The sequence below is a fragment of the Macaca mulatta genome, chromosome 6 (genome assembly GCF_049350105.2).
Source record: "Macaca mulatta isolate MMU2019108-1 chromosome 6, T2T-MMU8v2.0, whole genome shotgun sequence".
Taxonomy (NCBI): domain Eukaryota; kingdom Metazoa; phylum Chordata; class Mammalia; order Primates; family Cercopithecidae; genus Macaca; species Macaca mulatta.
The window spans coordinates 86404333-86430785 of NC_133411.1; the positions used below are offsets into that span (position 1 = coordinate 86404333).

At 46.2% G+C, this 26453-nt stretch overlaps 1 protein-coding gene and 1 long non-coding RNA gene across 2 annotated transcripts in view; one reads left to right on the forward strand and one right to left on the reverse strand.

Annotated features, from left to right (window-relative positions):
* THBS4 (thrombospondin 4) overlaps positions 1-23659 on the forward strand; it is a 46769-nt gene extending 23110 nt beyond the window's left edge. Inside the window, exons 5-22 of the mRNA XM_015140333.3 lie at positions 362-444; positions 1089-1140; positions 1352-1554; positions 3337-3474; positions 5977-6045; positions 8552-8704; positions 10848-10952; positions 11186-11293; positions 11564-11723; positions 12671-12789; positions 13668-13720; positions 16936-17129; positions 18145-18323; positions 19014-19062; positions 19155-19351; positions 19997-20169; positions 22771-22910; positions 23438-23659. Of these exons, the coding sequence (XP_014995819.1) occupies positions 362-444; positions 1089-1140; positions 1352-1554; positions 3337-3474; positions 5977-6045; positions 8552-8704; positions 10848-10952; positions 11186-11293; positions 11564-11723; positions 12671-12789; positions 13668-13720; positions 16936-17129; positions 18145-18323; positions 19014-19062; positions 19155-19351; positions 19997-20169; positions 22771-22910; positions 23438-23499 (2237 nt within the window). The 3' untranslated portion in view covers positions 23500-23659. The remainder of the gene's footprint in view (positions 1-361; positions 445-1088; positions 1141-1351; positions 1555-3336; positions 3475-5976; positions 6046-8551; positions 8705-10847; positions 10953-11185; positions 11294-11563; positions 11724-12670; positions 12790-13667; positions 13721-16935; positions 17130-18144; positions 18324-19013; positions 19063-19154; positions 19352-19996; positions 20170-22770; positions 22911-23437) is intronic.
* On the reverse strand, positions 130-7183 carry LOC144341460 (uncharacterized). The gene is made up of 3 exons (XR_013418390.1): positions 7031-7183; positions 2256-2384; positions 130-1955 (listed from the first exon to the last, which is right to left on the reverse strand). It is a non-coding gene; the product is annotated as an uncharacterized LOC144341460 (long non-coding RNA).
* Positions 23660-26453: the final 2794 nt, after the last annotated feature.

The window sequence follows — 26453 nt, forward strand, 5'->3', positions numbered from 1 at the left end:
TCAACACAAACTCCAAAGACCCTGAATAGGCAGGGTCCCATCACCAAAAAGTGGGACTGTCAACAGAGCAGCCCAACAAAACGTATCTATGAAAATCAGGCTCTTGAACAAAATCCAGGGCAAGGAGTATTTTCATTAAACTTTTATTTTTATGATTCACATGAATTTAGACTCAAATAGTCAGTGGCATCATTATCATTGTTTTTAGCTGAATTAAAGAAATTACCCCAAATTAAATTCAAATATTCTGGGTTTTTGAATCATCTTGTCATGATGATTTCCTGGGGAATCTTTTGGTTTTGAGTCACTTAGAAATGACCATCACTGGTTGAAAACTCTTTGCCTTTTGCTGTTCCTACAGGGGACTTTAACCGGCAGTTCTTGGGTCAAATGACACAATTAAACCAACTCCTGGGAGAGGTGAAGGACCTTCTGCGACAGCAGGTAACAAGTGGGGCATATCATCAGAAAAGCCCTGCTCTTCTCAGAGCAGCTCCCCACAAGCTAGTGGAGCTGCAGGCCTGCGCAGGCATGGAGGCGGCCTCTGAGTCAGACCTCCAGGGGCCCACGCAGCCCCCCACAGCAGGGATCTACTGGAAGTTCTCTGGAAATGGGGGCCAAGTTCATGATGAACACACCATGGCTCTAAGCAGAGCGGGAGCCACCAAGGGCTGCTAATGCTACTGTAAGAAGTGTTACAGAGGGCCAGGTGTGGTGCCTCACGCCTGTAATCCCAGCACTTTGGGAGGCTGAGGTGGGCGGATCACAAGGTCAGGAGTTCGAGACCAGCCTGAACAACACGGTGAAACCCCGTCTCTACTAAAAACACAAAAATTAGCCAGGCGTGGTGGTGCATGCCTGTAATCCCAGCTACTCAGGAGGCTGAGCCAAGAGAATCGCTGGAACCTGGGAGGCAGAGGTTGAAGTGAGCTGAGATTGTGCCACTGCACTCCAGCCTGGACAACAGACTGAGACTGTCTCAAAAAAAAAAAAAAAAGTGTTACATAGATAGCTCCACATGGATTCTTTCATCCCTGGATGATTTCAGGCATTCCTTTTCAATCCTTTTCCTCTTCTCATTTTTAAAGGTTAAGGAAACATCATTTTTGCGAAACACCATAGCTGAATGCCAGGCTTGTGGTAAGTGCTTTCCTAGTAATGGGCTCGCCTGAGTCGGATGATGCAGGCTGATGAAGGGCTTGCGGTGAGTCTGTGTTAACCGCAGTTTCTGAAGGTCTACCACATAGTTGGAGGGGAGGGAGGAAAAGTTCAATGGGAAACTAAATTTTGTTTTGTCTTCCGTATATGTTCCTGGCGGTGAATAAGCCTGTGGATGATTGTTTTCCTCTAGGTCCTCTCAAGTTTCAGTCTCCAACCCCAAGCACCGTGGTACCCCCAGCACCCCCTGCACCGCCAACACGCCCACCTCGCCGGTGTGACTCCAACCCATGTTTCCGAGGTGTCCAATGTACCGACAGCAGAGATGGCTTCCAGTGTGGGCCCTGCCCCGAGGGCTACACAGGAAACGGGATCACCTGTATTGATGTGGATGAGGTAAAAGTTCACTTAGACCGGGAGGGAATCCCTAAGTATCCTCCTCACCCTGCAGCTTTTGGAAAAAGAAGCCAGGCTGATGATTAAGGGCTGACTTGGGCTGTCCTCCAGGCTCCATCAAAACCACTTGCTTGGAGACCCTGAGACACAGGGATGGCGGAAGGAGACATGACCCAAGGTTATGGCTGCATTTGTCATTTTTCGTCTGCGTTTCCAACTCTTCTACTGGTCCATTGGCTACAGTGCCGACGTTTCTGCTTTACACGCTGACATTTGCATTGGTTATTTCTCTTAAGCAGTCTGTGCTACAATTTTGTTTTTCCCTCACTTTTGCAAATGTAGAAGGGGAGGATTTTTGTAAGGGTATATTTCAGGAGTCACCATGGATTTCTTCAGGCTTCCTAAAACAAAGGAGCAGAGGGGAATGTCACACCAACAAGGGGGAGGCCCTGTAACCTATTAGTAACTAAACGTGCCCAGGGAGGGCCCCGGAGGAGGCACATCCAGCTGTTTGACCGGCTGGCAGAGCCCCAGTAGAGACTGTTTCAACACCATGGTTAGGCAGGCCAGGCCCAGTGGCTCAAGCCTGCAATCTCAACACTTTGGGAGGCTGAGGTGGGAGGATCACCTGAACTCAGGAGTTTAAGACCAGCCTGGGCAACAAGACAAAACCCTACCTCTACAAAAAATATGATCATTACCGGGGCATGGTGGCATGTGCCTGTGGTCCCAGCTACTCTGGAAGATGAAGTAGGAGGATTGCCTGAGGCAGGAGGTTGGCGCTGCAGTGAGCCATGATGGCACCACTGCACTTCAGCCTGGGCACGACCCTGTCTCAAAACAAACAAACAAAAAACATGGTTAGGCAATCATCAGTCTAGTCGCAAAGTAATGTTCATAGCAGGTAGCAAGGCTGCCACCAAAATGTGCCTTCAATGTGCCCTTCTCTTCCCACCCAGCCAGAGGAAGGCTGAAAGGACAAGCGCAGGAGAGAGACACAGGTAGGGAACTTAGGCACACTGGCTCCCTGGGGCTCCTGCAGGCCCTGGGTAACCTTAGTAACACTCAGCTGATTACCTTCCCTAGTAGTAAGCAATTAAGATGGTCTCTAGTAATCCCTCAATTGGAGAAACATCTGCACACATTTCACTGAACTGCATCTGGTTTTTATCTGTGAGCTGGAATTTTCCTCTTTCTGAAAGGGCAGGAAGTGGTCATGTTTTTTACATTAGTTGAAGTGGATTAAAAAAAAAAAAAAAAAACCAATCTCCAAGCTTCCTAGAGCCTTGGAATAGCATGGACTTGACAGGGCATGGAGGCAGGCACAGGCCCTGAGGGATTATGTGGTACTGAAGAGGCACCGGCCCTGGCTTTGCCTTCTTAAGGTCTTTCTGACTGAGTAGTTGGTTTGCTGATGCTTTTGGAGTCATCTTAACAGCCAGCTAAGTGGTCCAGGGACATAGTCCTTTCACAGAGATTTGCAAATTCCGTGTCAGAATATCAGGGAGCTTATTACATTGAGAGGTAGGCTGGTTAATATCAAGGACCCTTTCAACATAGATGTGCCATTATTCTACAATACAGCAGAGCCCACTAAAAAGCAACGTTAGATTGTGTAGTCAGGGATTCAGTGGGTAACTGGATTTGGAAGCCTTTATTTCCTTTTATTATTTTTTCCACCAAAAGATAGTTAAATGACTAAACAAGTATGTGCAAATAGATGAAGAAAAGTTGGAGTGTTTTCTCGGTGTGGCTAAAGACTTTGGACTTTTTTGTCTTCAGTGCAAATACCATCCCTGCTACCCAGGCGTGCGCTGCGTGAATTTGTCTCCTGGCTTCAGATGTGACGCCTGCCCAGTGGGCTTCACAGGGCCCATGGTGCAGGGTGTTGGGATCAGTTTTGCCAAGTCAAACAAGCAGGTAGGCTGAAGTCATGGTTTCTATTCATTTCTCATCTTAACAGAACAACTGTGGTTGGTTCCCACCTCTTCGGTGTAACCCTTGACCTCCTTGAGCAGCCAAGGCCATGTGGAATGTCATGGTGCAAAATGAGCAAATCAGGAAGTTTTTCAACCATTTCTAAGTATTTACATTTATAAAACCTAGAAGGGAGGAAGCTTTTAAGATGGGATAATAGAGTATTACTGGAAAAACAGTAAAAGGGGTAATATGGCTATTGTCATAATTTCAGGCTTATTTTGTTGATGGCCGTTGAACATTTTGTCCTGCAGAATAAGTTGAGAACCAGGGAAACAAAAGCTTTGAAAAATTAGGTCATTTTTATAGAGTCATTGTTGCCAGTCCGAAGCTGTTTCAGAGATGAGGGGATTTTAAGAGTAGAAATAATCCCCCAAGGCAACCTCCCCTTTTTCTTATGTAAGCTATAAATTGCCATAAAGCACTTGAGTACTTCTTGACAGTCTCCATTTATTTCCAAATGTTCTACTATATCCTGGTCATTATTTAACTGACTGACTGTGAAATTCTTTTTGATGTTTTTAGCCCTTAAAAATGGTTGGTCTATAAATATATTTTACTACTTTAGAGAAATTATTAGCTTTGAAGAAGGGCAGGGGCTTATTATTTCCTAGCTGCCTATCAAAGGGTTCTAGAGGGCATGATTTTTTAGACTAGAAAAGGTAGGCAAGCTAGACATATAGGAATGACAAGAGGCTGTTAGAGTCCTCTAAAGACAGAATCTCTAAGAACAAACCAAGGAAATAGACAAAACAAAATATAAGGTATTTGGTGTAAGGTAGTAAGGAACGCTTCTCAATAGACTTCCAGTAACATGGCAGACAGAACTGAAGTGGAAGGGAGCCACCTTGCTAAAATTTAACAGCAAATGTTACTGCATTCCAAAGTGAAAAGAAATAAAAGGAAATGACGCAGTGTCCAGAAACAAAGAGAAAACTCAAAGCCGGAACTGTGACTAAGAACTGATGCCACAGCAGATCCTGGGAGGTGGGAGCCAGGTCCGGGTCCTAGGAACGGGGACCTGGCTTTTACCCCCTGTGTGGAGTGGATGCAGCAATGGAGTCTGGGAACTTTGGAAAGGCCTAACACCCCCGCGTAAGTCCAGGACCCTCAAAGAACCACTCTATCCATTACAAGGAGACAGGACAACTTGACTAGCCCTAAGAAACAATAAAGAAGCTTGACTTCAGCTTTAAGACATGCTTGACAAAAATGAAAATTACCCACAACAAATGTGGCACACATACAGTGTGGAACACATACAGTTATGAGTTCCAAATCTGTGTTATACATAAAATGCAGAAACACAAGCCAAAAAATTAAAATCATAACCAGCCATGAAAAGGTAAAATCCCCAGGGCCCTGTCTCAAGTCAAAGACACACCACTCTGTAAAGACACGCCAAAATTCAGGGCCAGTGGAATGCCCACAGGCAAAATCTGGGCTACTGAAGATATGCTCATAAACAAAAATGGCAGTTTATATAAAGAAACTACCATGAGGAAACATGATAAATATAAAGTAAATATAAAAAGGTAAAGAAATAAATACCATACTTAAAGAACAGGGCAATGTCCCATCTGAACAACATGGCAAAATCCCATCTCTACAAAAAATACACGCAAAACAATTAGCTGGGTGTGGTGGTGCGTGCCTGTGGTCCCAGCTACCTTGGGAAGTTGAGGTGGGAGGATCACCTGAGTCTGGGAAGTTGAGGCTGCAGTGAGCTGTGATTGTGCCACTGCACTCCAGCCTGCGCAACGGAGCAAGACCCTGTCTCAACAACAACAAAAGTGTAGGGCGATGTGAGAAAAACATACAAGTTTGAAAAACAGCCAAATAAAACTTTTATCAGTGAAAATCATTGACCTTAACTCAATAGATGGGCAAAACAGATTAGACACAGCTTCGCAGGGATTTCATAGGCTAGGAGGTGAATTTAAAGAAATCATCTAGAACACAGCACAGAGAAATAAAGATATGAAGCATATAACAAGAGGTTAGGAGTCAAAAGAAGATATTAACGAGAAAGTCCAATATTCATCCAACTGTAGTTCCAAAGAAAGACTAGAAAGCAGTTGGGGGAAACTGAGAATGTTCCAGAATTGAAAAAAGCTAAGAATCCTCAGATAGGAGAACTACACTGAGTCCCAAGCAAGATAAAAAAAACTTTCCTAACCTAACAAGGTGGTGGAACAGATGAATTACACAAGTTGTCTTTTCTGAATAACTTTCAATGCCATGAAAGCAATTCTCATTTGCAATTAGATTAAGTACAAACTGGTACAAATGCAGGGAGATGGCACAAATAACCCTCAGATGACCATTCTACCTGAAATTCTGCATCTTCACTTCACACACAGATAGCAAAACAAAGGAGATTTATTTGCATTTCTATTTAAGCAGCATGTCTCGCTAAAGTTTCTTTGAACTTTTCTGCACTAGGTCTGCACTGACATTGATGAGTGTCGAAATGGAGCATGCGTTTCCAACTCGATCTGCATTAATACTTTGGTGAGTATTTCTCACAGCTGTTGTTATCAAAGCAGAACTGGCTATTAAAACAAGTGTATGTGTATAGACCATAGCTTCCAAACACACCTAGAACATGCGGGCATAATATATTTGATTGGCAGAATAAGGGCAAAAGTTTGTGCTAATGAAGTGTTTAATATGAGTAACTGTATGTAAGTAATTTTTATGTAAGAATACTTTTATAAGTGCCAAGTTTGTCCTTTATTTTCTACCAAAGTTGCAATATTAGGCCATTAGATAACTATTTATTGAATAAATTATTACTCCTGTATTTTAAAATTGTGAAGAGCTTGGTAGTTTATGTTAATAGTTCAGTGTTTTACTGGTGACTACACAATCCCCAAATGTCATTCTTTATTTTCATAAAACTTTTCAATCTCGAGGTCAACCTGGCTAACACAGTGAAACCCTCTCTCTACTAAAAATACAAAAAAAAAAATTAGCCAGGCCTGGTGGCAGGCGCCTGTAGTCCCAGCTACTCGGGAGGCTGAGGCGGGAGAATGGCGTGAACCTGGGAGGTGGAGCTTGCAGTGAGCCGAGATCGTGCTACTGCACTCCAGCCTGGGCGACAGAGTCTCAAAAACAAAAAAAAACAGACTCAGTCTCAAAAAAAATAAAAATAAAAAAAAACTTTTCAAAACTTTTCATTGTATTAAATTGAAGTGCTTAGCACTTAGGGATGGCTATAACTTAAGTATTCAGATATGGGTTTTATTTCTGAAAGTTCCTGTCAAACTATGTCCAAGATAAAAGATGTACCAGAATAGACTATCAAGAAAAGAACTACTGATTACGTGTATGACTATTTGAAAGTTTTCCAACCTCTAGGTTCCTTGTTTCCTTGTAAGTAAAAGTACTTTACATTTATCGAGTCACTTATTTTAATCCTCACAACAACCTCATAAACGGGTATTATTATTATCCACATTTTACAATTGAAGAAACTGAGGCACAGAAATATTACATCATTAAGTCCAGGCATGGTGGAGCATTCCTATAGTCCCAACTCCTCAGGAGGCTGAAGCTGAAGGATCATTTTGGTCCAAGAGTAGTTTGAGGTTACAGTGAGCTGTGATCGGCACTGCACTCCAGTCTGGGTGAGAGAGGGAGACCCTGTCTCCAAAAAGAAAAAGAAGAAATGTTACGTATTTATACTAAGGTCACACATCTTAGAAGACTTCCAGGTTGGCTACAGAGCCTGAGTTCTTCTCCACAATGCTATATTGCTTAGGAATAGATGGGGATTTATTGCTTCTCAGCTTTTACCAGGACAAAGTAGTCTGCAAATAGATTTGCGAGATCTTGGTGTAAAGGTAATGACTGAGCCACCTAGAGAGAAGGAAAGTAGACAGTAAATAGAACTCCAGGAAACCCCAAAAATGAAGGACTAGGCCAAGGAAAAAGAGCAGAAGCCAGAAAAAGGAGCGAGTGGGCAGCATCGCCAGGGAGGCTGAGATTGAGACAGGTCGTTGGAAAGCGTGCTTTGGATGTGGCAATTAAGAGGTTGTGAGTGACTTAAATCATTAAACTGCATACTTCAAATGGATGTCTTTTACGATCTATAAATTTTATGCCAATAAAACTGCATAAGATGAAAAATACAGCATGGTGACTTAGTTAATAATACCATGTTATAGATATGAAATCTGCTAAGAGAGCAGATCTTAAGTGTTTTCACTGAAAAAGAAAAAAGGGGAAGGCAACTATGTGAGTTGATGGATGTGTTACTTAACTGACTAGTAATCATTTCACAATGTATATGTATATCACATCATCACACTGCACACTTTCAATATATTCAGTTTTGTCAATTTTACCTCAATAACAATGAAAATTTTAATTTTGATTTTTATATATTATATAATATGTATTACATATATTGTGTGCAGTATGATTATATATATTATATATATATTATATCTATAAAAGCTAAAAAACCTGGCCCCTGAAGTGTCACTGCAGTGGAGCTGACAGCTCATTTGTCAGTTTCTCAGTCTGCCTCATCAGAAATTCTCAATGCAGGCCACCAGCATTTCTCTGTGCACCCATTCCTTTGTCATTCCATTGTAAAAGAGCCAAAGGAACAGCAAGAAGAAAAATTAACTTGCTTCTTAAGCAGATCATCTCCCTGTCCCCAGAGTAAGCTTCTCACACCACCTCCCAGGACTTCATTGGAACTTTTGGCCTCTCCCCTTATGCCCTCCACGGTGGCACGGGCAACTCAGTGTCTGGTTCACTGTGCAGCCTACTTCCCTCACTTCTATTCCTTGTTTGTCTGAGTGGCCGGACACAGCCTCCAGTCTGATGGTGTTTTCACCAACATTCACACGATCTTACATGTAAGCAGAGAGGCAGGCAGGGGTCTGATGCCTGAATCCTGCCAGCAATGAGTACCTGTGAAAATAGACACAATAACCATACCTTTGCTCAAACTGTACCTTTGCTCACAGCTTTCAGCTCATCACCTGATCTTTGTTCCCTGCAGGGATCTTACCGCTGTGGGCCTTGCAAGCCAGGGTATACTGGTGATCAGATAAGAGGATGCAAAATGGAAAGAAACTGCAGAAACCCAGAGCTGAACCCTTGCAGTGTGAATGCCCGGTGCATTGAAGAGAGGCAGGGGGATGTGACATGTGTGGTAAGTTGTTTTTTGACTTCCTCTATCATTTTTCCTCTTCATTTTTGACTTCCTCTATCATTTTTCCTCCTTCATTTTTAACATCACCTCTCTCCAGTTTCTGCGTGCTTCGGGGTAAAAGTACTTCAAAATGAAAGCATTGCAATCAAAATGAGCATGCAGTGTAATAGGAACAGGGTCCACTGAGTTTGTGGGGAGCAGCCTGACATCCATCTAACCATCAGCTGCCTTTTCTCTCCCTCTTGGCTGTGGGGCAACACTGTCTACTTGGGCACCTGAATGCCAGAGCCTCCAGTGAAGCCCCAGCTCCCAAGCACCTTCTGTGGAAAGGCCCAGAAGCCAGCAGCAGGGAGGTGAAGGAACATTCTTCTCCCCTTTCCTTCTTCTGCCCCGTCTACTTGCCTGTATAATGACAACATACCTGCTGTCATCTCTAATTGTCCTCATCCTTACGACTTCCACAGTGTCTGCCTGGACGCTCCTGTTGGGGATGGGCTGCCGTGGAGATGTGGGGGCTGTCATAGGCCCTCGGGGAGAAACCTCCCGTCTCCCGCAGGTGACTGGCAGGGGCCAGACGGTGCCATGCTCTATGTCTACCTCCACTCCAATCAGGGACAGCTCCGTGAATGGTCACGCCTCCTGTGCATTATCCAGCCCTGGAGCTGGTATGGGGAGGGTAGACTGGGAAGAGAGTAGAGCAGTCACAGCAGGGCCTGACATGGGTCTCATGCTGAGCTTGTAGTGGGCCCTACGTGAAGGAGAGGGTGCGCTCCGGCCATCCATTCCCAAATCCAAGGATCCAGAGTCCTCAGCCTGCCATCCATTCCCAAATCCAAGGATCCAAAGTCCTGGGGACCCTAGGCACTGAAAAATCAGACTTCAGCTGCCCCCCTCCTCTGCACTTCCCGGGGTACCAGGCCTTTGGCAGGTGGCTTGTCAGACTCTGGATTCACCGGTTCACAGTGATCACCCCTGAGCAGCATGATGGATTCTTAGAGCCCTTTTCCATCTTCTTTGTCTCAAAGTTATGCTTCTTTATCTTTATGCATGCACAGTTTTCCACAATGAGCCTATCACTTTTCAAATAGGAAAAATAAGAGTCAAAAATGAGTTAAATAAATAAATATAATAAAGTCAGCCCTCCTTGGCAATACAGATATTCTGTAACAAGGTCAGATGGAGGAATGTGCTGTATCAGAGAGGGAATAACCCCAGCAAGTTCCTGAATTCCTCATGGTTGGGCTTGTTTATTACCAAAAAGCAGTCATTGAGAAGCAAGTGTATATCTCTGTTGAAATCCCCATTTTCTGTGAACAAATTGACAACTCCCCTGGGATGGTGGGTGATGGGGCTTTTAATATGTTTTTGAATTTGTAATAAGGCACAACGACAGATGGTAAAGGATTAATAAACTTGGTGTGACTACTAAAATAATTGAATCTGCCAGAAAATGGCTCATTAAAAATGTATTTGTTCCTAGAGGACATTTTCTCCTCATTAAAGTGAGTCAAGGACCAACCTCATGGATCAACCTTCCAGGCCTTCCAAAGGCCCTGCTGGGGCGAGTGAGCAGGAACCAGGAGCCCGGTAGGGTCTCTCTGGAGTCCTGCCTCCTGAATCCTGGTTGTAGAGGGAGAGCACAGATGATTGAGAATAGGCAGGCTGCGGCTGAGGAAGTCACTGGTCTGGAAGCTCCTTATTTTGGGTGGTGAGGCCAGGAAATTTAACCTGTGCTCACATAAGTCTGATTTCCATTGGCCCAGACTCTGCTCCTCAGACTCTCTCCCTCCTCCCTCCTTTATCTCCCACCCCAGGTCAGCTTTCCGTCCCTCTGCATTTCCAGTTCCCTGTGATCTTCTGGGTCCCCTCCTCCCGTCTCCCTTCTGCTGCTCTGCTTGTTCTGGAAGCGGAAGTGGGAGTGGGAGGGAGAGTTTTCTCTCTACGTCTCCCTTTACATCTTTTGAATAGGGAACCATCACACTACTCAAGTGCAATTAAATAGTTTCTAAGCCCCACCCAACAAGGCTGAGTGACTCTGGGCCCTCCCCCTGGGAATGAGCAAAGGAGCAGAGAGGCCCTTGTCAGCCCCCAGCTCCCTGCCAGGCTCAGCTTCCCAGGCCTCTGATGGGCTTTCCCTTTACAGTGTGGAGTCGGTTGGGCTGGCGATGGCTATGTCTGTGGAAAGGATGTGGACATCGACAGTTACCCTGATGAAGAACTGCCATGCTCTGCCAGGAACTGTAAGAAGGTAAGGGGTGTTGGGGTGACAGTAGGCACACATGCACTGTGGCTTTCCAAAGTCACATCTTCTATGGGGAGAGGTTCTATGGATCTAATTTAAAATTGCACTTGTAAAGTAGCTGCATCTCAGATGAAGTGAAACAGTCACCAACAATAAAGCCACAGTGTGTTGAGGTCAGAAACAGTTACTAGCTTAACACAAATGTAGGATGTCATTCAGAACTGCGTTTTCCCCCTAAGGACAACTGCAAGTATGTGCCAAATTCTGGCCAAGAAGATGCAGACAGAGATGGCATTGGCGACGCTTGTGACGAGGATGCTGATGGAGACGGGATCCTGAATGAGCAGGTACCTGCTTTGCTGGGAGGGCCTGTGAATTGCCATGTACCAGGGATGATGGGAGAAAGCCTGTGAAGTCAACTGTGTATATGAATCATCCCAAATGTTAGTTTCCATGCCTGCATTCCACAGCACTGCAGCTTTTTACTCCTTAAGATTCACAAATGTTTGAAATATGAAACTGACAAACTTGGGCCACCAGAGTTCTGACGCTTCTTAACAATGGGGGAAGTGGATTTAGTAAAAGTCTGAGTGATGTTCTATCCTTTCATCTTTTAGGATAACTGTGTCCTGATTCACAATGTGGACCAAAGGAACAGCGATAAAGATATCTTTGGAGATGCCTGTGATAACTGCCTGAGTGTCTTAAATAATGACCAGAAAGACACAGATGGGGATGGAAGAGGAGATGCCTGTGATGATGACATGGATGGAGATGGTAGATTTATCTTGCTTTTGTCTTTTATCTGGGATTCAATTGACCTTGTTCCATTGTTCTCTCTCCAGAGTAGGAATAGAATGACTGATTCAGGGCCTTCCAGCTGTGGGTGGCTCACTGTGGCCTGCATCTGGAGGGCCCAAGGTGGACTTGTGTCTGTGGAAGGAGACTCCACAGCCCACTCCACTACTTAATGGCTCTGGATGTTTCCAGGACTTTGTATCATTGCCAGAAACTTTGTAGGACCCCTTCAAGCAGTGTCTTATCAGGGTGTGTCTTCGTGGGCATCTCCCTTCCCATTTCTACCTCTCCTCACTCGCTACTAGACTTTCTACACGTGAGAGACCCAGAAGTGAAGAACTGAATGAGAAGGCATTGAGCACCCCCCCTAAAACATGACCTCACCTTCTGCAAGCCTACCTGATGACCCACTTCCAGTGGTGTGCTGGTAAACAAACCACAGAAAGCCCTGGTTGGTAGCATTTGCCAGTTTCCATGAGGTAACTCCATACTGTCCTCATTGCTGATTTCAAGCTACCAATGTGACATCATCAAACACAAAACTGAAAAGAGAGAGGGACACAATGGACCAGCTCCAACACAACACTGCCTAGAGCCCTAGGGTCTCAGTCATAGCTCAGATACCCATGAGATCCTCCCTCTCCAGGGTCAGCCCATACAGCCATCATGATCCCCTCCTCTGGTTGCTATCATAGCCTTTGACATCTTGGACAAATTAGAATTCAGTCGACAAACACCTCTGAGAGCTGTTCATTGTTAAGTCTCCCAGGATCCATCCTTTGAAGCTACCTCTGGATAACTGCTGAAAAGGCTAGTCCCTGTGTGACCCTGGCCCAGGCAGAAGCGACTCACCATGTGCCTGATCTCTCCAGCACCTAGAAGTCGGTGACATCCCCCTGACTCAAGGTAGCATTTCTTTCTCACAGGAATAAAAAACATTCTGGACAACTGCCCAAGATTTCCCAATCGTGACCAACGGGACAAGGATGGTGATGGTGTGGGGGATGCCTGTGACAGTTGTCCTGATATCAGCAACCCTAACCAGGTTAGTAGGATACTGGGGAATTCAAACTCCAGGCTGAATTCCTCTATGCAAAGACTCATTTAAGACGGGTGTCTAGAAGAACAGCAGAGCCTCTTAGCTGTTGCCACTTACCTAACAAAGCAGAGGCGGAGAAAGGACACACTGTGGGCCTGAAGATGGTGGGATGAGCACCACACGAGATCTGAAGCCCTAGGGACTATCTCCCAGGCTGTCGATTGCCTGTGAGGTTAGCAACACGAGCTTCATGATGCTCAATACAAGTATTTCTCCTGCAGAAAGGAAAATGGAACATGGAAATTAACCATTGGGAGCCTTGTGTCCCTTTAGTCCCTAAACCCCTACACAGCCTATGTATGGACATTTCAGATTAAGTTCAGCCAGTGATGTGTTGCATCTCCCTTCTCACTCCTCCTTCCTGTCTGGATAATTGGGTATGATGTGTCATTTATTTTTAAAGCCCTGAGACAGGGGAGTCATGGTTGCCCTCTGTGACTCACTCACAATTTTGGCCAAATTTCAAATTGCAACAGCAAAGCAAAATCAACCTGTCTTCTCCCCGTACCTATGGCTGGCTCCCTCTGACCCATGCCGGAGTTCTATGCCTCCACCTGCCACCATGCTGCCCCAGCGCCCCTTTCCAATCAGCTCATCTGGTGTGTGGGCAGCCCATCCATGTAGCTTGATATTTTAGAAGGCTTTTTTGAAAATTCAGCATTGTGCCTACACCAATATGGTGTTGTCCTTTTGCAGTTTTGTACCACCCCAGTTCCAGAGAAATAATTCCCCAAATCCAATGATGATGGGTGAGTTCTGCCTTCTCTGGAACATTCTGTACATGCAAGCCCAGGAATAAATAACATGCGCTGTTCTCTTTGCAGTCTGATGTGGATAATGATCTGGTTGGGGACTCCTGTGACACCAATCAGGACAGGTATGGCATGTCTCCCAACTGCAGAGAGCCAGATGCAACATCCAGAGAGGGTTTTAAATTTCAGAACTTCCTGCCGCTCCATTCCTTGGGATCTCTCTGGGTTGACTGAGCTGCTGGTGGGATAATAGCCCTGCCTTTGGTCAGGATTACCATGAAAATTCTCCCTGAAAGTTCTGTATAGGGGATAACAGTGTCAGAATAGGGTACTAGGCACTCCAGCAAGTGAGATCTATTTCAGGAGAGGTAATATAGCATCATGCTTCACAGATGGGCTCTGGAATAAGACAGCTAGATATAAATCTCAGCTCCTTCTCTTACATGCCAGCTAACCTTATACTAATACTTATTACCTAGTACTTCTGTGCCTCAATTTTCTCATCTGTAAAATGAGGATGACAGTAGATCTAGCTCACAGGACTGTCGCGAAGATGGAGTTGATCCATGGAAAGTGCTTATTATGGTTTCTGTTACATACATAGCACTCAGTAGATATTAGCTCTTTTATTTTTATCATCTTTCAGCTCAGGAAAACTTCACCATCATCCCAAAATAGAAGGCTGTCAGTTTGCTGAGGGATTGCTATGATTTTCTGGAAATTTCCTTGAAATTTTTAAAATTCCGTTTCCCTTACTTAAGTGGAATTGTTCTGTGGAAGTAAGTTTTGTCAACCCTCCTAGCTCAACACGATGGAGTCCTACATTAAGACTCAAGGCTGGATCAACTGATCAGATACTGGAAGAACATCACCAAAAACAGACGTGTGCCACTCAGCCCTAGAGGCACCTGCAACCCAAGGTTCTAAACCCTTTCATCTCCTTAGGGAAGTCTTACAAAGGCAGCTAGGGCAAGGATGAGAGGGAAAGGATTCTGAAAGACAAAGCAAAAAAAGAGGTAATTTCTCTCCTGATAACCTGGATCAGAGGTTGCCCTGTAGAAACCAGTTCTTGACCCAAACCTTACTCAAGGATAGCTCCTATGAAGCCACGTCTCTCTTTTTTTTTTTTTGGAGATGGAGTCTTGCTCTGTCACCCAGGCTGGCGTGATCTCAGCTCACTGCAACCTCCACCTCCTGGGTTCAAGCAATTCTCGTGCCCCAGCCTCCCGAGTAACCGGGATTGCAGGTGTGTGCCACCATGCCTGGCTAATTTTTGTATTTTTAGTAGAGACACGGTTTCATCATGTGGGCCAAGCTGGTCTTGAACTCCTGGCTTTGAGTGATCCACCTGCCTCAGCCTCCCAAAGTGTGCATCTTTTTCATTATTCTGTGTGTCCTTGCTGCAAAGTACATATAGTCATCCCTCAGTATCCCAGGGTATTGGTCCCAGGACATCCCTCTGCCCCCAGGATACCAAAATCTTCAAATACTCAAGTCCTTTATATAAAATGATGTAGTATCTGCATATAACCTATACCTGTCCTCCCATATGCCTTAAAAATCCTCTCTAGATTACGTAATACCTAATACAATGTAAATGCTAGGTAAATAGTTATTATACTGCAATGGTTTCTTATTTGTCTTATTTTATGTTATTTTTTATTGTTCTTTTTCAAATCTTTTCAATCCTTAGTTGGTTGAATCTGCGGATGTGGAACCGCGGATACAGAGGCCCGACTGTACTAGCTAAGTGAACTTAAACATTTTTCACAGTCTCTTGGCATCTCAGCTTCTTCACCTGCAAAGAGGAGATAAATAAATGCATCGCACAGGTTATGGCGAAAATTCAAGATAATGTAGATAAAGCTCCTGGCACAGCACTGGCCCAAGGGTGACATGCAGAAAGCAGGAGCCATGTTATTCTTGGTATCACAGTACAAGGAAAGGCATGTCAGCAACAGAGCCTGACGTCAGATGTCGCTCTCCTCTTCTGCAGGGAAGGTGGGACTGTATCCTGACAACTGCCCTAAATAATGTGCATCAAGAATGTTCCCTGGTGCAGGTCATCTTGCACTCTGACTACTATCTACATTAATTTCTAAAATATCCTATCCCACCAGCCTCTAGATATTTGCCCAAAACAAATGACTCATTCTGCTCTGCTTTAATTCCCACAAAGTTGAACCTTGGAGAAGAGGACAGGAACTGCTTGTTTTTGCATAAAAATGTTCAGGGCTCTATAGAACGGCTGCTAATGGAAATAGCTCAGTCTTGTGTTTTATAAAGCAGCCTGCTGCATGCATAGGGATTCTGCTGTTTGAGCCACATCATCTTCTGCTTGTCCAGGCTGGCTTCACTTTTGCTGGACTCTTTCTGTCCCCGTGTACCATCTGGAAAGTGTGGCCATAGAGCGTGGTCTGGTCCTTGGCCCCCCTCTCCAAGAGGGTGCAGGGGCAGCTCCTGGCCCAGGACAGGCCGCAGGTGGACCAGGGCCAAAGGACTACTAATTCTTTTCCAGAGTAACCATGAGTGGTCTCAGGCTCCAGGACACCTCTTGGAGGCAGGGCAGACGCATTTTCAGGTGTCCTTTCAGCCCAGAAAGTCAGGTGGACAGAGAAGGAGAGTTCTGCGATGTCCTTTAGACCAGCACTGAGCCTGGCCTACATGCTCCCCTCGGGAAGGCATGACCCTGTTCACTTAGTCCTTCTCCCCACGGCGTTCAGGTCTGAATCCTCATGGGATCCACTAGCCATGGATTGTGAAGAGTAATATCCAGAAAACACTGCAGGGCTTCCTAAGAGTCAGTACTTTTTCATATATTGAAATTTAATATGCAAAATCCTGATTTTCATCATTTAATCTTCCTAACAACCCTCTGAGGTGGGTACTATTTTCATTTTACAGATGAGGACCCTGAGCCATAGAGAGGTCAGATGTCCTGCCTGAGGTCACATGCTGGCCAGTGCCTGAGCCAGGATTTACACTGGGCTGTCTGGTTCCACTGCCTATCACTCTGTTCCCCTCACACGTCCTCTGAGTTGAATATTATCTAGCAGTTCCCAGGGACTGATAGGAGCATCTGGTCACAAATCATAGAAATAGACCCTTATCTTCTTGAGTAGGAAATGACTCACTTGTTTCAAGAGGGCGAGGATGGGAAAAGCTGTCTCCGAGGCCCATAGGGCAGCCTTGTCTTAGGGAATGACCCCAGTGGGCTTGATTTTAAAAGCCATCCCTGGTTTAAAAAAAAAACCTCAAGCACAGACTCTCCTTCCTAAGAATGGATCCTTCCTGTTCCCGGCTGAACTGTGAGCCACATCACCTGTCCTTTCTCGCGCAGTGATGGAGATGGGCACCAGGACAGCACAGACAACTGCCCCACCGTCATTAACAGTGCCCAGCTGGACACCGATAAGGATGGAATTGGTGACGAGTGTGATGATGATGACGACAATGATGGTATCCCAGACCTGGTGCCCCCTGGACCAGACAACTGCCGGCTGGTCCCCAACCCAGCCCAGGAGGATAGCAACAGTAAGCAGGCTCAGCCCAAAGCCGCGCAGCACCCCTGCGCTCCCTTCAGCCAGGCACGTGGGGGCACGCCTCTCTCCAGGCACCAACTCAGAACATCCCCAGCTCCCATCAGCTGCTTCTCCATACCTGGCCTCTCTGCATAGCTGCAGCTTGTGTGGACAGCAGATATCTGGTAGACACCACTCTCCAACTAAGTCAGGACTGAGCTGCTTTGCATCTTCCTGAACAACCCTAGGATGCCATCACACAGGTCAGGGAAGCAGCCACACAGTGTGGCTCAGTTCCCAAAGGGCTTGGAGAGCTGCTCCCCCATCTTACCTGCCACCTGCCACCTTCCACTGGGAGTCCCACAAAAGGAGCAGGATAGAGAGAATGGCACAGAAGTGGTATATGCCAGGTTCACAAACACAGAAGCCTGCGGGGGCCAGGCAGATAAGAAAATGTCTGCACCAAGCCAGACATGAGACAGCAGGGAGTGTTGGGGACTGCGGTGACCTGGAGAGGGCGTGCCCGTCCACAGCAGTGCACATGCAAAAATGCCAGCATGTGAGCTGAACAACACACACGTGGGGGCCACATTCAGTCTAGGGGCCACCAGAAGTTAGTCTTAGAGATATTCTGGTAACAATAATTTCCCTGTTTTCTACACATTACAGTCCAGAAAGTGCTGTAGACGTTTGCTTATGTGAGGTCAAGCTTAAGATCCACCAGTTGGTGAACCCAACTGTAGGTAATAAGAACTTTTATGGGGACAGAGTGGAGGGCAACTGTTCAAATTGATCTTTCTAAAAGCTCTGGGAGGACTGGCCTGGTCACCCAGTACAAGGACTCCAGGATGGGGCCTGGGACCAGCTCAGACATGACCCCAGGGCTCCTCTCCCCACACTAATGGGAAATCATGGCCCTGGTTGTGGGAGCTTGAGCCCTTCTATTCCTCATGCAGCCCCTTTCCCTGCCAAGGAGTGGCAGTGGGTGTGAGCGCTATTGAGCCCCTGTCCTTTTCCACCCCACTCAGGCGACGGAGTGGGAGACATCTGTGAGTCTGACTTTGACCAGGACCAGGTCATCGATCGGATCGATGTCTGCCCAGAGAACGCAGAGGTCACCCTGACCGACTTCAGGGCTTACCAGACCGTGGTCCTGGATCCTGAAGGGGATGCCCAGATCGATCCCAACTGGGTGGTCCTGAACCAGGTGAGTGTCACATGGGCGGCAACGGCTCAGCCTTGCCTCTCAACAGAGGCCCTTCTGATAGTGGTAGGTCATGTTTAGAGGGTGCAGACAATGAGCCAGGCATTCTTCACATCGCTCTTATTCCTCAACAGCCCTATGACAGACTACTTCAATTATGCCCATTTTACAGAGGAGGAAATTGTCTGCTACAGCTTTCATGATTGTAGCATCTTAATGATGGTAGCACTGTGGTAAGTAGCTGAGATGACTGCGGTTGGGACTCAGGCAGTCTGACCCTAGAACTGACAGTTCTGATCTCTGCAGCAGACTGCCTTCTGCGTATCCTCCCCATTGTGTAACCAAGAAAGGCAAGAACAGAGAGGCTTAGTAGATTTTCCAGAGTCACAGAGCAAGTCACATTGATTAGAAGTATATGTTGTATGTTCCCCAGTTAAAGGCCTGTTCAATCAGCTTAAGTGACAGTCTCAGCAAACTTATTTCTATTCAGCTTTGAGCTTATTTTAACCTTCTTTACAAGCACATGCTTTCTTCGAGCACATAACACGATAGAGCAACTATTCTGATGATGAAATCTTTATATGGAGGTCAGACATCACTGGCCACTCACTCGTGGTGCCTGAGGTTTTCAGCTTCCTCAGGGTTACTTGACCCCTTCCAGACTGTTCTGAACTCCCTCACCTCTCTCTGCAGGGCATGGAGATTGTGCAGACCATGAACAGTGATCCTGGCCTGGCAGTGGGTACGTCCAGGGCCTCAGTTGCCACTCGCATAGAATTCTTCCAGCTACTGGTGTGGTTTGTCTGTTGTTCTAATCTTATCTGGTCCCTACAGGGTACACGGCTTTTAATGGAGTTGACTTCGAAGGGACCTTCCATGTAAATACCCAGACAGATGATGACTATGCGGGCTTTATCTTTGGCTACCAAGATAGCTCCAGCTTCTACGTGGTCATGTGGAAGCAGACGGAGCAGACATATTGGCAAGCCACCCCGTTCCGAGCGGTTGCAGAACCTGGCATTCAGCTCAAGGTATTGGTGGTTTGAAGTCATTCATCGCCCTTTCTTCTGGACCCTTCATCTTTTTCCAGATGTTGTGTTTTCCCATATGGTACTTAATCTAAAAAATTGATGCATTTATGCTAACGTTAGAGTCAGGGAAGACGACAGCTGACCCAGGGCCTTGCCTTCGTTCCTGTGTACCAGCTACATTCTAACCTCTAATGGTGGGAATCCCAGCCTACGTGAGGTCAGAGAGAGGGGAGGTTTAGAGTGCACCTTCAGGCACACCGTGTTGGAAACTGGCTAATCAGTTTCATCGATAGGTCCAACTTTGTACAGGAGGGCTCATGGGCTACTTCTGTCACCCCTGCTAGGACACAAGGCTGACTTAAGTAGCCAGACGTTTGATGGGAGCCCTCATTGGGCAAATGTAGGGAGCAGTGGATTTGCAGCAGGAACAACATGGAATGTGTGGTGGAATACTGGGCAAGGCTTAGTAGTAAAAGGTTGGGGTCACCTCCATAGATATGACATTTAAGTGTTTATGCTTTGTTTCGAATCCAAGGCAGCCGGATGATAACCATGACTGTAACCTGGATCATCACTTCAGATCCAGGAAGTGGGAAGGGTGGTGCCTGGGTCCTGTCCTAAAACCTTGCTTGTGTCATCGTCCAGGCTGTGAAGTCTAAGACAGGTCCAGGGGAGCATCTCCGGAACTCCCTGTGGCACACGGGGGACACCAGTGACCAGGTCAGGCTGCTGTGGAAGGATTCCAGGAATGTGGGCTGGAAGGACAAGGTGTCCTACCGCTGGTTCCTACAGCACAGGCCCCAGGTGGGCTACATCAGGTAGGTAGAGGCCCCATCTCCTTACCTTGCCCTAGAAGCAAAGCACCCTCTGTTCTGCATCCCAGAGCCTTCACTTCCCTGAGCAGTTCTGACCTAGGATAGTCCCCAAGGACATGCCAGGACTTTTGTGACTGCAGGGTGGGGAACCTAGAAAAGAAGTGGGGGAGAAGGCACTCAGACTCAGACAGACCACCCGGACAGGACAGAAGGGCCAAGATGGGGAGAGAAGGAACAGAGTTGAGGGGAGGACCCAGCGTTGTGGGGTTGGTGCATTTGGATGGCTGTGCCCTCCTGCCATGCTCTGAAGAGAAACCTGAGGGTAGACATGCCAATCGGTATGAGGTAAGAGGTGTGGCAGGGTCTCTTCTCCACACCCTCCCCTGTGGCACCTCTGGGCCCTGTGTAATCACTTACTAGTGCACGTTTCACCCTGACTGCACTATGCCCCTTACAGTCTGTCTTCCCTACTGGATCACAAACTTCATGAGCGCAGCACTGGTATCTTTTTTTTTTTTTTTTGAGACAGAATCTCACTCTGTTGCCAGATGGGAGTGCTGTGGTGTGATCTAGGCTCACTGCAACCTCTGCCTTCCTGGTTCAAGTGATTCTCCTGCCTCAGCCTCCCAAGTAGCTGGGATTATAGGCGTGTGCCACCACACCCAGCTAATTTTTGTATTTTTAATAGAGATGGGGTTTCATCATGTTGGCCATTGTGATCCGCACACCTCGGCCTCCCAAAGTGCTGGGATTACAGGCGTGGGCCACCGTGCCTGGCTGTATCTTATTTTATCTTGGTCTCCCCAGTGCCTAGCACAAAGTCTGGCATCTACTACACATGGCACGAAGTAATCGTCATGTAAGCCAAAGTAGTCTGTCTTGTTTCTTTATAGGACTTTTTTTTTTTTAGTATTCTCTCTCGGGAGTTAGGAGGCTTAGGGCTGTATCTTTGAAATGTAGATAGTGTTCTTCATTTGAACTTGCAGCTCAACACCCATCCTAGCCTATGTAGTATATTGAGGAAGCAGTACTGAGTGCATTCTCCTCCTCAGGGCAGGAAAACAGCCTCGTGGAAAAAAGAAAGTCATGAGGGCAAATCCATGTTTTGTTTCTCTTTGTGACATTATGTCAAATGTACTCTTTTTGTCTCACAGTAAGATGATCATATTCTCAGCCCTATTAAGCTCAATGCCCCTTTTTTATAATATTTTGAAATGCCCCCTTTTCCATCCCAAAATGGAATCATAGAAATTACAACCTACCTACACATATAATCTAGAAAATCAGTCTGAGCCCTAACAATATAATAGCGAAATAAGAAAAACTTATAACAAGATAATTTAAATACTTGAGCACAGCCACACCAGAAGACAAAATGAAATAGACATTTGCACCCATACCTAGAATCACTATGCAGGTGACACTCTAACACAGACTGTTGTGTCAGTGACTTAAATGTTACACTGGTGTTGATGACAGCAATGTCAATTTCTCAAATGGTGAACATTTTAGAATGTTAATTTTCAAACAAAGTACTCAGTAGTTTTCTCAATTTACCCTGGAAAATACAGTTTACATTAAAATGTGTGCAAAATATATTTGATGTTCACAAGTGAAAGGAAGTCAGGTTCTAGGCCCTGATAGTTGCTCTTTACCTACCCTGGTGTCTGAGGAACACTCCAGAAGTGTAGGGAATGCAGGACAGGTTTTGATTGTTCTCTCTAGGGCATTGCACGCCATCCAGCATCCCTGGCTGCCATCACTCAGTGCCCCTGTGACAACCCAAAGTGTCCACACAGATTCCTCCAACTCTGCTTAGGGAGAGCTGAATCCTGTGGAGAATCAAAGCTCTGAGATTCCACCAAAAGAGAGAAATCAGACCAAAGGAAAAGCAGAAGTCTTTTTTTTTTTTTTTTTTTTTTTTTTTTTTTGAGACGGAGTCTCGCTCTGTCGCCCAGCCCAGGCTGGAGTGCAGTGGCGCGATCTCGGCTCACTGCAAGCTCCGCCTCCCGGGTTCACGCCATTCTCCTGCCTCAGCCTCCCGAGTAGCTGGGACTACAGGCGCCCACAACCGCGCCCGGCTAATTTTTTGTATTTTTAGTAGAGACGAGGTTTCACTGTGGTCTCGATCTCCTGACCTTGTGATCCGCCCGCCTCGGCCTCCCAAAGTGCTGGGATTACAGGCGTGAGCCACCGCGCCCGGCCCCAGAAGTCTTTAAGCATGGTATATAGACAAGGCGACTCACATGACAATGAAGACACAAAACTTTCTCACTCATGACATCAGGTTTGGTTTGATTTTTAACTCAAGTTTGATAGTGTGCCCAACATCATGTTAAGCCTTGTGAGAGACAGAAGTGGGAAGAAACACCCCCCCAGACATACACACACACACAGGGACACACAAACGGTCCCTGCCCTCAGGGACTTCCAGTCTAGTAAGTAAGGGGGAACAGCTACAGCATAATCCAGGTCAGCGAGAAATGGAGCCTAAAACAGAGTAAAGACACAGGTGTGTATAAGAAGCGGGGCCCCTGGGCCTCACAGTGAGCACTTTACCCGGGTTGGATTTCATGGAGACCCCTCCGGCTGTGTTGTCCACAGGGTACGATTTTATGAAGGCTCCGAGTTGGTGGCTGACTCTGGAGTCACCATAGACACCACAATGCGTGGAGGCCGACTTGGCGTTTTCTGCTTCTCTCAAGAAAACATCATCTGGTCCAACCTCAAGTATCGCTGCAATGGTAACGTGCATTCTCATTACTATTCAATATTGTTACTAGAATTAGTCAAATACTGCCACCTTATTTTTATACCGCACTTCCCCCCAAAAGCCCAACGCTCATACCACGTAGTCATTAAAACCTGATAGTCCCTGTGTACCAGAAGTAAAAAGCAGATCGCATTTATCCTATTTTATGCATGTGGAAATTAAGACCCACAGAATTTGACTGCATGGTTTAGGGTTTGGGGTTCAGTGAGAAATCCAGTCAGATTTAATTTACAGGAAGCCTTTATTTTTTCATGTTGTTAAAACATAACCATAGATGCAAAACCCACTCTGCCTGCTGATTTTCTGTAGGGCCGGGAAGGAGCACTCCCGGGCTTTAAGCCAACGGTTTGCAAAGCAGCCTGCAGGAGAAGATGGCGGCGAGGGCCTGCGGGGCCTCCTGGGCGGGCTAACAGCGCCCCCTACGGGACGCCTGCGCCGCGGGCGGGGGTCCGGGTGGAAGGAACCTCGCTAACCTCCCTGTGCGCATTCCTATTGCAGACACCATCCCTGAGGACTTCCAAGAGTTTCAAACCCAGAATTTCGACCGCTTGGATAATTGAACCAAGAGAGCAATCCGTAACTGCTTTTCCGAACACTAAAACCATATATTTTTTAACTTCCTTTAATTTTCTTTATATACACTGTGGCTTTCTTTTACCAACCCAAATAAATCAAAATGTTTTATATGAATGTGGCAATAAAGGAGATCATTTTTAAAAACCGTGTTGCTCAGACATTGCTCTCGTGTGAGGGATCCCCGTTAACTTGCAGGGTGGTGGTTTCTTCTCAGACCCGGTAGCCGGTAAGATGAGCCTGTGCGTGAATCACAAGGTCCAGGCCCGAGGTCTCATCTGGGGTCCCCCCAGTTTGTTCCATACAAAACGCCTAACCGTTCCATGCTCACCTCGGCAGCTTCCTTATTTTGGCTTAGGGGTCTCGAGAAACACATGTTCGGGGGGCACCTTCCCTAGGAAGGTGTTTTTCTGACCTAGTCCTGGGACAGATTTGCCCAATTCTTTCTGATGCTCTCCACCCATCCCACACCTTCTAGACTTCCATTCTGGCCCCTTCAACGTCATTCTTAAGCTTATTTATATATTTGGCTCCCCCTAGTGGATTGTAAGCATATTGACAATAAAGGAGCATGTCATTACAATCAATATCCCCACAGTACCTGGAATGTAGTATATAGTCAATAAATGTTTGCTGAATAAACGAAGAATGAATGAATGAATGCCTCTTAAGTGAAAGGACAGTAGAGTGTATATGATCATAAAAGCCCTCCTCAACTCAAAAAGTCACAACATATCCTCTATTTATGGTACCAGTAGCTGGAGGTACAGGGCAGAAACTTGCCTAATTTGTACACTAGCCTTTCTTGTATCTCAGTTGTAAGTCAAAGATACAAGCAAATTTGTATACATTCCCTAGAAATTTAGTTTCAAAGAATTTGCTGTGTGGTTATAAATTTTCTTATCCCAGAATTCGTAGAGATATATTAAATCATTTATGAAGAAAAAACACCACAGCTTTACGGCTAAGAGTGAGAAAATACAACGGTGCATGCATGAGATCTGGAGGATTTCTGGACATCCTCCTCTCGTGTACAGACTGGAGATGTGTGTTGCCGTGTAATCCAGGACATCTGATCTCCTACATCAAAAACTCCAATGGGGCCGCGTGTGGTGGTGCTTGCCTGTGGTCCCTAGCACTTTGGGAGGTCAAGGCAGGCAGATCACCTGAGGCCATGAGTTCAAGACCAGCCTGGCCAACATGGCGAAACCTGTCTCTACTAAAAATACAAAAATTAGCCGGTTGTGGTGCCACTTGCCTGTAGTCCCAGCTATTTGGGAGGCTGAGGTGGGAGAATCGCTTGAGCCCGGGAGGCAGAGGCTGCAGTGAGCTGAGATGGTACCACTGTACTCCAGCCTGGGCAACAAGAGTGAGTGTCCTATGGCTCCTATATTCTCCCTGAGGCTGGTGGAAGGAGGAGGCAACCCACGCCATGCCCACCCCTGGGGCAGCCTCCCTGCTGTCAGCTGTGCAAGCCCCAAGAACACAGTATGTCCACAGGAAACAGACTCTTGGTTAAATCTTTTGTCTCTACAATTGTTTTAGAAACCATGGGCCCACAGGAGATCTAGAACATAATTCCATCCCTTAGGGAGCTTATTTCATTTTTGGGAAGACAAAACTTTTTATGCAAAACAAGAAACAAAGATGCATGTAGATCCAGCAGTGTGCTGAAGCCAGCTCCTACCAGCTCATAAGAGCCAATTATTCAAGTTTTAGGAATATTGTGAGCCAGTTAAACTGTTGGTAGTTTCAAATTGGCCATGGTGGGAGTATTTACACAGAAACTGGCAAACACTACAAATCAGGGCTCCAGAGAACTGGTGGTTAAACATTTCTCAGCACACAAGTGATTATTCTACCTTGTCCTATTCCTAGTTGGCCCTCCTCATTTTTTTTGAAGCTGATATAGAAAACGTGAGGCTTTCAGAAAATACCTTGCATAAGAAATGAAGTAAGAAAAGTGAAAATGGACGGGGTGCTGTGGCTCACACCTGTAATCCTACCACTTTGGGAGGCCTAGGCGGGAGGATCACTTGAGGTCAGGAGTTTGGGACCAGCCTGGCCAACATAGTAAAACCCCGTCTCTACTAAAAATACAAAAATTAGGCCAGGTGCAGTGCCTTATGCCTGTAATCCCAGCTCCTCAGGGGGCTGAGGCACAAGAGTCTCTTGAACCCAGGAGGCAGAGGTTGCAGTGAGCTGAGATCATGCCACTGCACTCCAGCCTGGGCGACAGAACAAGACCTGTCTGAAGGAAAAAAAAAAAAAGTAAAAATCAGGAAGCACTCGAGAGAAACTAGCCAATTGGAGACTCAGAGGGTGAGTTAGCAGGTGTGGTATGCTCTCCCCCTCTCCCCCCAGTAACTCCCTGGGCTTCTTGAATACTTGTTATACTCAACCTTAGCACAATGACTCAAATTCCTATTACAGTTCCATTAGGTTAGTAAGAGCCTCATTTGAATCTTACACCTCTAGGACTGAGTGGCCATCAGTCTCTCACCAACTAGTATGAATTCATTCCAATGCCCATTCACCTCCTGACTTCTCATGGAGATCGAGAAGACTGAGGAGTTGGGCATGGTGGTGCACGCCTGTGGTCCTAGCTACCTGGGAGGCTGAATGAGGAGGATCACTTGAGCCCAGGAGTTCAAGTCCAGCATGGGCAACATAGCAAGATCCTCTCTCTCTCTCTCTCTTTTTTTTTTTTTTTTTTTTTTAAGTACTAGGGGAATGGGAGGCGTGACTGGGAAAGAAAAGAGGCATTGTCACTGTGGGGAAAAGACCATGGCTGAGTAGAATCCCATGGGAAGTGTGGGAGATCTCTGGGGGCAGGATGAGGACACTAGGGGCAGCCAGAGGAGGCCTGGGGGCATGGGAGCAGGTGCACAAAGGGAGGTGCAGCCCTTTTTGCCTACACCCAAGAAAAAGGAAAAAAAAA